Raw genomic sequence first — 11,537 nt, 5'->3', positions numbered from 1 at the left:
TTATATTGCGGGGTTCTGCAATCGTGAATGTATCTCTGTTCCCTCTTCGCCTTATCTCCTATCTCCTTCCCTTAAACCTGAAATAGTGCAGGTTTGTTCATTTCGCCCAAACACTGCAGTGTATTTCCCACCAGTATCTATCCATACCTTTAACCTGTGTGCCACCATGTCTACCTCCGTTTGGTTCTATTTTTTCCTCAAAATTCCTTTTTCCCCAGAATCTTCCTGATCAGCCCCCTCCCACCCCTGCTTCCCTTTGACATATTTGTCCACATTGCAGGAAATGCTGTCTAGGATTACTTGTTCTTACTTATGAAATTAACAATATTCAACCATTATTGACCCATCAAATGTCACTTATACACATTTGACCTAATAATCATCTTCTCATCCTCAATATAAATTCTCTTTGCATTCCAAGTATAGATACTTACCTATAAAAAGAAATAAACCTTGACTGTTCTTAAATAGGCAAAATAGTAGAGAAGATCCCATTCTAACCTAAAAATGCACATTAATTAATATACTCACCATGCATGAATTGGGATGTTTGTGATAATCCCCTGCAAAAATTTCTTATTGCAGTAAAAAAAAATACAAATATAAAATTTTATAGCACTAGAAATTATGGCTAGAGGCAATGATTTATAAATATTATAAGGCTTTAATAGAGTCTATACTTCAAAAAGATCACAGAATTTTCATCAGCAAATTCTATATTCACTAAAATATATTTCACATTTATTATATAATTAGTTACACCAACCCAGTTAAAAAATAACTTTAGAAAATTACACTTTATTTAAGCACATTGTAAGGATTCCTCTGCACCTCTCTATTAATGCAACCTTAATGCTATACACAGTTATATCCATTATCACGATAAACGGAAACTGGGTAAAGAATCATTTTGAAAAGATTAAATATTTTAAAACTAAGAGACTTATAAGGTATTCAACATCAAGTGCAAGGCCCATTGTTTACCAGAATAAAACTATTCAAAATTCATGATGATTATTGAACTGAATTCAGTATTTGAAGGATAGAATACAATTATATCAATGGAGCAACAGAGAACTAGGCAGTCTGTTACTTTGAGTACATCCACATTGGTAGGCTCAGAGTTATGTAAAGAAACAAGACAGCATTTTACCACTTCCCTGCTCCAGAACTGCGATGGGCCAGTGAAGTTCAGAGCTCCTTGTCAATTATTCCATTTCTTAGAACCACATTTTTCTCAGCTGGTGAGTCATGTCTTCAGAACTCAACTCCAAACACATTTATATTGCTTTATTCTAAGCCTTTCAATCATGTAATATCAGGACATATAAAAGACCCATGAAACCAGGTAAATATGTATTTTAGGGGAAAAAAAATACTAAGCTCCAATTAAGTTGATTTGGATTTGCCACTTGTCTTTTATGACTCATTAAAACAAAACTGTATAACTCTGGTTTTTATATTTTTTAAATGAGTTTATAATTCAGTAGTCTTGATTAATACGATCCATCTTAATGTCCAAAAAAGAGAAGGGGTCAAACTTCTTTCATTGATGGTAGGAAGCCCACTTTCAACCCCCAAGGTCTTTCACCGTCAAGATAGCTATAAAAGGCATTGTAAAGAGTGAGATTTTCTCTTCAAAGGTCTTCTTCTTTAATGTTTCCAAAAACACAGTCAATTTTGGTTATCTTAATCTTGCTTTTTCTTGATAGAAAATTAGAATAGTCTTTCTGCAGTAAACAGAGAATTCAGAAATGCATATGAAAGGAAATCCGTAATAATTAAAAGGTTAAAATAATATAAGAGGCAACTGAAAGGTTTTGTTTGTTAGAACAATGGTTATTTTAAATGGTTTTATCCTACAGGAACTTTATTTGAGGGTAGGTGCACATCTACTAGGGCTGAGCTTGCCCCCTGCTGTTATGCTGAGGTAGTGATACCCAGAGGGTCTTTCCTGGCACCAGATGTCACCCGAACTCTGCCTCTGTTTCCCAAGACTTTCAATTTTTAACTTCACTCAAAATCTTTAGTACATACCTCTGGTTTTTATATTTTTTAAATGAGTTTATAATTCAGTAGTCTTGATTAATACGATCCATCTTAATGGAAACTTTTAGGAAGTAAATAATTTAGTTTTCTTTTAGTATTTATGAAATCTCAAGGACAGGACCTTGGAGAATGGGCTTTGGACTTGATGAAATAAATGTGAGGCACTTCAACAGGAAGGTCAGATAAGGGTTTTTTTCACTCTGAGGGTTATATCTTGATAGACAATCCCCATGGCAAAATGGTTAAAGCAACCAATAAATTTTATTTGTAAAGTCACAAAGACTATTTGGGATTGGAAACTGGCTCCATCATTTCTAGCTGTGTAACTTTGGACAATTTAACCTTTCTATGTTTCAGTTCCCTCAGCCATTATTATCCTAGGTTTACTATGGATGAATTGGTTTACACTTGAACCAAGGATAATAGCCAGGTTGTTATGAGTATTAATGAGCTATATATGGAAGGCAGTTATAATGGTATCTGGTTCAGAACAAGCTCTATATAAAGGTTTGTTAAATAAGTTGGAATTCAAGATAGTTGGACACCAGGCCCCTTTCTGACAGGTTGGTCCTGCTCAGCATGAAGCAGGTTTGCCTTTTACTATTGCTGCTCACTGGAGGGGATGATTGAATGAGCATTAACACTGACCACGTGCTGTGTTGTCTGTTGTTCTAGGATAGTGGCTCTCAAACTTGAACATGTATCAGATTCATCTGCGGGGTTTGCTGATTGGGTTTGCAGATGACTGGTCCCCATCCCCAGAGTTTCTGGCCCAGTAGGCTTGTGACCTCAGGATTTGAATTTCTAATAAGTTCCCGAGAGATGCTGATGCTGCTGGTCCAGAGACCACACTTTGGCAATCACTGTTCTAGGAGAATGATTCCAATCCTGCCTGTACACGAGACCACCTGTGGAGATTTTTAAAATTTTGTTGCCGGGCCCTAGCCATTAGTTTTTAGAGCTCCCTTGATAATTCTAATGTACAGCCAAGGTTGAGAACCACAGCTCTGTGCTGTCACCACACTGCTGAAATGGATACATTTAAATGATGGGGTGATTACCACCTACATTGTGCAGAAGAAGAAAATGATGCTTGGTACTGTTTGGTACAGTTTCCCTTTGGGATGCTTGCAATAAATTCTGATTTTTAGAGTCCTTACCCCAGATCTACTAAACCAGTCTTTAGGGTGAGGCTTAGGAATTTACATATTTATAAGCACATCAGGGATCCTATACACTCATTTAGATTTTTTGTCTATTTGAAGAAACATAGTGATGGGGTTGTCATTTTCTATCTCTGATCTAAGCGTTCAGAAATGCTGTTATTCTGAAAGAAAGAAAGCTTTACATTTTGCCTACTTAAAATTTTTTTTCTGAGCTTAAGAAAACACCTTATATGCTTACAGATTTATAACTACTGTACTTATGTATTATTTATCTTTACATATACTGCAGATCCTGGCACAGGAGCTAGACCAATACTAAATTCCATCCCAATGCTACTTAGAGATCACCTTTATACCATCCACCTACACTAGGCTTTCAACCTAGAAAGGAAGAGCATGGAAAGGTAGTTAAGGGTAAAGCTCCAGAGTCAGGCTACCTGCTTCTTTCCCCCAATACTTACTGTGCAACCTGGGACAAATTACCTAACCTCGCTGTGCTCTACCTTCTTCAACTGATTTATATGGTCATCGTGAGGGGGAAAACCCTAGTCCACATAGAAGTGCTCAGAAGGGTGCTTGGTAACAATGGGTGCCTACTAACTCTTTTCATTATAATTTTTAATGTTATTCACACAATGGTTGAAATGCTATTTTCAACTAGTTTTTTGAACTTAAATTTGCTTTCTATGGAGTGGCAGAAAATCAATGAAACTAAAATATATAAACTACAGAGAGTGTTACCCCCCCCCCAATGCACATGGAGAAGAAAATTATTAAAGAATTTTGTATTCTTCTTGGAAATTTTCTACATAAAAATTAAGGAAAAGATTTTTTCTAGCCCTACTGGGTATTACAACAAAAAATAGGATACTCCTCTGTGGTTTTCCAAATGGTCCAACCTACATGCAGGAGCTTCTGGGAAAAAGAAATCTCACATCCTTAAAAGTACAATGGCTGTTACTTAAAGGGGAAAACAAGCAGACTTATCAAAATTGTAATGTATTGATTATATAATTTTACACACAGACCTGGCTTTGTTGAAAGTATTTTTTACTTCTGCCTTGTTCCGGAACTTCAATCTGCTAAATAGATTAGTAAAATGTCAGTGAGCACAGCCCAGAGAAGCAAGCACACAATGTATTTAACTAGCTCTCTTCCCACAATAGTCCCCGAGAGTAATGTGCCCAAGGGCTGCCAGTCAGTGGGCACACCTGCTTATTATCTGCACAGGCCCTCTTCCTTTGAAAAGTGTCCAAATATTACAGAAATTTAGTCCCCAAAAGTTAAGTGAAGCTTCTGTTTAACATTGGTGGTTACCGATGGGCTTTGTGATCTAACACAGCTTTTAAAAGGGCTTCACACAAAATGAAATGTCCTCCTAAATCCTGAAATAACCCACGGAGCTTCAGGCTTTACACTGAATCAAAGCTAAATCGGCCTTTGATGAATCCAAAGACACCATCAACCAAATGAAAATCAAACTGAAGCTCAAGACACTTGGATATACTTCATGTACTTAAGGTGAAACTTAATAGAACAGCCAGGGTCCCTGCAGAAAACAGATGGTGCACCCCTGGGGTAACTGAGGTTTTCAAAAGGCTATTTCATGGAAGAGTGGGCAGGATTAAGGTGAATCAATGAAGGCATGTTGGAACCCCCAAAGGCAAGAGTAAGGGGCTGGGAGGGTGCGATGGCCATTCTTATCACCTCTGGGCCTGAAAGGGCAAGGGGAGCAGCTGCTACTGAGACAAGGGCAGCTGCAGGTACAAAGAAGAGAAGCCCCCTGCTAAGGGCCATGACAACCATAGAAACCTAGCAGAGACAGAGTTAGAAAAATAAACCCAATCTCAATTTTCTCTCGTCCTTCAATCTCACCAGGTATCCTCATGGGTGACCCCAGGCAGAGGTCAGAGGACAAGTTCACAACACACAGAGGTCAGTCTCCAGGGCAAAGACCAGGGTAAAGGGAAGTGATCTGGAGGTGCACAGCCTGGCACAGTCAGTAAACATAATCTAACTGGATCTGGGAGAAGAGTTCTTTGAGTCCTCTTATAGAAAAAGTAGAGCACTACTCCTAAACAGCTAGACATTATGTGCATGTCTAGATTTATCACTATAATTGTAAATGCCTTTTACTAATTGCCTTTCTCCTCCAACAAATGAACTCCTTAACACTGGATCCTCGGCTTGTAGTCATTGCATGGTAAATTCAGGGATTCATAAATGAAAGAATGAAAGGGTGAATTAGGTTGTTTATAATTCCTGAATAGTCCTGAGAGTACAGAGTGGGACATTTCAAAGTAAGGGAATAACTAATATGACACTGTATTAAAGCATTATCTCCTAACTTGAGTTAACTTAATTTGTCATAAAATATATACAGCTTTAAAGGATGCAAATCTATATATATGTATAGAATTTATAGGATCCTATAGGATTTATAGGATTTTCTAGGTTAGATTTCTTAAAATAAATAGTTCATATACTTGAAGACTCTCTCTTTCTCTCTCTCTCTCTCTCTATATATATATATATAAATTTTAAAAATCAGGCAAGTCTTGATAAATGAGATACTAATGCTCTTTGTCCAATGTGCTTTGCTATTTTTTTAAATGACATTTCAATATAGTTTTTATGCAGTCTTTACAATGAAGTACAAAAGTTAGGGGAAAACTGGAAATTTTTCTCCTTCCCCACCCCTTCCCTATACAGAAATGAATAAAACAGAACCCACGATAAATGTTAAACAACTTCTTATACTATATGTTTGCTTGCCTTATTTTCAATAGGACTTTAAATATTTTATATACTAGAGACAATAAAATTAGGGGAAAAGCTAATCCCTTTTCATAATGCAGTATTTCTACACTCTCTCATCAGTGGAATAGTTTCTGTTACTTATATAACCACCTATTCCTGCACAGTAATTTCCCTCTGGCTCTCTAGAGTTCTGTCATCCTGCTCTGCTCAGACTATTCTCATGATGGATATGTTATGTCTGTACTTATTCTGTTTTCTAGACTGGATCTGCTATTCAAAAGCTGGCATTCCCAGGACATCAGAGAGCACTGCCCTTGGTGTGTCTCCTCAGCACATAATAGAAACACACTTCAAAGCATCCATCTCTGAGTCCAGTGGCATTTTACATAGTCTGATCTTGTCCAGAATGAAAGAGGAGCAGAGTGTGAATCTATATCCCCAAATCATACACAGTGTGGTTAACTCAATGAAAAATTATACAAGAAAAAGAAATAATGAGAATGTGTTAGTAAGAGAAATGAACACATATTAAAGCAGCTGATTAAAACTGGAAAAAAAAAGAGGTGTGGAAAGAAAGATTTATGGGGAGAGGGAGTTGGGGACAGGGGTGATAGCTATGAGGTAGACTGGGATGAGAGGGTGTCTTGTTGACCATTTTTCAGAAAAACAAATTAGAAATTTGGGCCCACTTTTAAGTAAACCTAAGGGAAAAACAAACCAATGAATAAAATAATAATTTTTTGACATTAAAATATAAACTTTTTCAATTCATTAAATTAAACACTAGCAAATTCCTGATATCTCTTCATGTGTTCAGATAATGGTTCAACAAAGTGGTGATTATACACTTTCAGAAACTCCTTAAGTGTACATCTACTGCATACAACACATCTGCATTCTTTTCTTGGTGTCTTTCAATTTTTTTACATGGCAGAGATTGCTGGTATACTACTTCATTATCCATTCTGCTTTCTTTCCTAGTAATAACACCCAATTTTATTTAGAGAGATAACATACCCTGCAAGAAACTAAATTTATCAAAATCCCTTGCAGGTAGGTGTGGGCCTGTGGTATAACTCTTGGTCGATGAATTGTCAGCATAAATTCTTTCTGAAACTTCTGAGACTCCTCCTTGAAGAGAAGAGAAAAATGAATTCCATCTTTACAGTTTTTCTCTCTCTTTCCCTAGAATGTAGATGCAACAACTTGCACACTGGCAGCCATCTTGGAGAAAAGCCATGAAGAAGATGGCAGAAGAGAGTTCTCTGAGGTCACAATGCAGCTGCCCTCCCATCCCTGGCCTGTCTGCCCGTGGGCTTCTTTGAGATGAGAGAAAAACTTTAAGACACTTGTTTTGTCTTTTGTTATATGCTGCCAAATCTACTAATACATTTTACTTTCAAATTAAATATTCCATTCAATTGTGTTCTAATTAAAATTAGCAAATATTAACAAAACTGACTCAGGCATTTGTATAGGTGCACCGCTCTAAGAAAGGTACACTTCCCCTCTGGTTTGCAGCTGATACCGCCTTGAGAATTTAACATGATTTTGTTGCTGTTGTGTGTTTACATTTTTCTTTAGTGAATTTGTTTGAACTCCAGGTTTAATTATCTCTTTATAAATGGTTTAAGCTTTACTTTGAAAGTATTGCCTAAAGCCAACTTAGCTCATTAACTTTTAAGTTAGCACTAAATTTATTTTTATTCTTTTAGTCCTTTCTCAACAGGATAAAACAATACTATTTAATCTGCTTTCAGGGAGTATCTGTTTTATTTATGGGGCTCATTTGGTTAGTGTTTTCAGTCTCTCTTTCCCTCCCCAGATTCTTTAAATTATCAAAATCTTAGAATCTGTTCTGTCTTGCAAAACAGAGACCTTTGTATCTTAGTCCAAATAAGCCACTATAAGCGATGGGTTCAGACTTCATATGTCTATCTAGAAAATTAGTGAATGTCACAGTCACACATTGATATGGCTACTTTCAGCTCCAAATAATGACTTGTTGTCGTCATCTGCACTTTAAGAAAAGGCCCAGAGCTCAGTGTAAGTTCAAACAGCTGATCTGTCGATATTTTTTTCCACCAATTTTAATAATATCCAGGGATATGTAGATAAAATTCCAGACTAAAATGGATGGTCCCTCTAGCATCCTCTTGAAAATTCAGTTTTCCAAACAAAGAGTATTATCTTTTCTTTCAGGAACCTAAGTAAGTAAAGAAAAAAAGAGTTTGTGGAAATAAATTTGTTGATATTCGATTAAAGCAATATAAATATTGACTGATGTACTTATGTTGCTATCAGCCACAGGGATAAAGTATAGATTTCAATTTGTGTGTAAATCTAAGGAATGTAGTAGTATCATTTTTCTTGAAAGCTTTAAATAGGTCACTACCTTCTCTGATTGAGTTAACACTGCAGCTATTCACTGCGCAAGTATGTCCTATACCTATAGCTTATATTCTATTCAACCATACTTGAGAGAACTTCTTTGTGTTAATGGGGCCACTTTAGTTAATTACTTTATAGATTTATACAAAAAAATGGAGCTTAAGTTGCACTCATCCTGTCTAAGAGGTTGGATTTTATCGCTCTTTTGAAAAAAGCATCCTGAATCTTCATTGCTTTGATTTGCTACTCTCTAGTACACTTTGAATTGTTTGAATACCAAGGGACAGTGAATTCTATTTTCCCTGGGAAAATATTTTCAGTTCTAGAGGAAAGAGAAAAAAGTATAAAATGCAAGTATTTTCACAGGAAAAAGAAGCTACAAAGTTAAGCAAAGATTAATGTTAAACTAAATCTGTTATCTATCTTTTCATAAAGGACTTCATGAATTTAAAGGAAAACATTGGAGAAAGTTTCTGAATATTTTCTATTATATTTTTAAAGATCAGTATAATATTCTGCAAAAAAAAAAGTTTATAAATGTCAACCAAGCATTAGTATGTAATCGTTTTTTAAAAAAATCAAACTTTTCTGTGTTATTTGGTGTCATGAAGGTAACCAGGCAAGTTGAAAAGCTTAAAATCTCAGTTAACTCTTTTCACAACCTGCCACTAACCCTTTCAATGGCCTTTATTAAAGAGATAAAGATTAGAAAATACAAAGTTTAATTTTACATGGAGAAAAATCAATAGCCTTTGGAGATCCTTTTACGCAATGGCTTCTCCCAACTGGTAAAGGGAGTTGACACAATAGAAATATCAAGAGAAATCTGTAGAGTTTATTCAAGACCCTTCTTTATTGAAGACCTCTCAATGATGTCAGTGATTTTATGATGCAGTTTCTTTCTTCTGGATGAATCTGGAATCTTCCATTTGGGGGAAGGCAGAAATGTAAGAATGACAGAGAAGAGAGTTAAAGAGTTCTCAGCAATCTAAGGATAATTTTTCATTGGAAAAAATTCCATTGAATTCTAAGGACTGATCTCCCAGAGGGCTGAGGAGCTCACTCATGGGCAAGTTGGATTCTTTCCTCAAGATCTGACTTCTTGGGCCCCAGAATTCATCAGTGTATTTCCCACCAGATGGTGGGAACTTAAAAGTGAAAAATATACACAAATAAGAGCACTTACCATTTCTGGGTTCTCTGCAGCCAGCTTTACTGTCTTTTCTGAGATCATCTTTTTCAAGCAGCTACTCAGTAAAAAAGCCTAAGAAATCCAGATATAAAGAACTTTTTCATGTGAAGACATCATTCTTTTCCTTGCCTCCATACACCAAAAGGCCGATTCTTGAGTTCTTCCCTTCCTTAGCATGCTTTTAAGAACTTAGATTTCTTCAACTTCCATAAACTTACATAAGATATAGTTAGCAAGTAACTATAAATTCTCTCAATTATATGGATATATTTATAGCAAATTTTAAAATAAGATGGAAAATACGTAGGATCTCATCACAAATCATTTTCCCTCTAGGAACGCCCCCTTCACATCCATTTTTATCTATAACTGCAAATAGTTTATGTTTTAGGAGCAAAAAATAGTAAAAACTGCTCATAATTATAATCAAGTCAACTGATGATGGTCAATCATATTTAACTATATTCATTGTTATTAAGGGAGCTATTATTAGTTGTGCATATGACCTGTCTGATTAAAATATTATTTTACAATCTTATTGTTTTTACTTAGCTAAAAATTAGTTCTTTTTAAAGGTCAAGAAAAATTGAAAACTAGCAAGCTGACCATTTAGTAATGAAGGGGGAAGATGGAAGGATCAAAACAGGGAGGAAATATGGTGATGGTTCACAGGTGATATGCTGCCAGGAGAACTATGGAGATGACAACAACGTAAGAAAAAAACTAATAAAAAAGAAAAAATACTTTCTTCACTTTATTTTTCTAGTATCTTTAATCATTCACTTTTAGAACTGGACAATTGCCCCGTATGTCACCTGTGGCTTATTGCTGACTCATCATTATGTGTGCTAAGACCCATGTAGCCACACATTTTGCTACACCACAACTAGGGCTTCCTCGTTCCAGGATTTTCACCACTATCAAATATGAGGTTCCCCACTAATTCCCCATTTGTTCCTTTCCCACTAATCCTTTTTCTCTCGTCCTACTATTAATTCTTGGCTTGCTCATTTCTCTTTTGGCCTTACTAAGGTTTGAAAAATCTACAGTTCAACTTGAGGCAATAGGATCTTGGTTTAAGTCTGCACTCAAGAATGGTCACTGCACTAGGGGCAATGATGGAAGGGAGGGGAGAAGTAGAGAAAATGAGGTTGGCATGGTAGCTAAAGTAGAAAACTCTTGGAGGATAGGACATAGAAAGTAGAGTTTGTGGGAGAGTGGGCTACATATAGATAACATCTCAAAGTCTTCCAGACTAAGATCATGATAGGAATTCATTTTATGGGGAGGGAAAGGAACATAAAGAAAGGAGCTACCACCAATAAGGAAAAGAGTAAGATTTATGATTTATATACAAAGACAAATTTTGACTTTCTGTTTTTGCTAAGAACTACTCCTGTTCATCTATGCATAGATATAACCTACCTAAAAGTAGGGTGTGAGATAGTTAAACAGCAATATCCTGAGCTGATGGAATTAGGAGGGATATTTAATAGTATCCCACAAGGTGTGACGGAGTCCATATTCCCAAACAATGTCAGGACTCCACTATAAACTGGATTTGTTAAATATAAAGAGACTCAGTTTTTGTTTGAAGTCCTAGAGAAGATTAAGAGATTTGGGCCCGTATTTGAATTTGCAAGTTACACAAGTCACATTTCTGCCTTTTGTAGAAGCAGCTCTTAGGTAAATATCAATAAACCCACAACCCAAAGGAAATAAAACCTTACTTGGAACCCTTTAAAAGATTGTTTATGGCACCTGTCTATCGTGGTTTAAACTCATTTGCCACAGACTAGATTAAAAGACCATAATAAAATTTAACTGCTGCACTTAGCATTAAGGGGGGGGGGTTGTGGTTTCACAAAATCTCTTCATGTGACCAAGAGATTGCAAATCTTACCTCCACAAACCATCCTCATTTCTCTAAGGATGTTTCATATTAACGGTAAACCCAAGGATCCATTTCTTTAGCCGAG

General features: G+C 36.1%; 1 protein-coding gene across 2 annotated transcripts in view; it reads right to left on the bottom strand.

Moving 5' to 3' along the window:
- Nucleotides 1–1,637: 1,637 nt before the first annotated feature.
- Nucleotides 1,638–11,537, bottom strand: part of SNX31 (sorting nexin 31) — a gene marked incomplete at both ends in the record, with an annotated part of 51,016 nt that continues 41,116 nt past the window's right edge. The window contains 3 exons of one of the 2 annotated variants that reach the window (XM_084229841.1): nt 1,638–1,730; nt 4,238–4,297; nt 9,553–9,630. In XM_084229841.1, the coding sequence (XP_084085967.1) occupies nt 1,638–1,730; nt 4,238–4,297; nt 9,553–9,630 (231 nt within the window). The remainder of the gene's footprint in view (nt 1,731–4,237; nt 4,298–9,552; nt 9,631–11,537) is intronic. The other variant, XM_084229842.1, reaches the window with a different exon arrangement.

The sequence above is a fragment of the Talpa europaea genome (genome assembly GCF_964194135.1).
Source record: "Talpa europaea genome assembly, chromosome: 3".
NCBI lineage: Eukaryota > Metazoa > Chordata > Mammalia > Eulipotyphla > Talpidae > Talpa > Talpa europaea.
The sequence above is the reverse complement of the archived record's forward strand: the minus strand, read 5'-3'. Positions and strand labels throughout refer to the sequence as shown.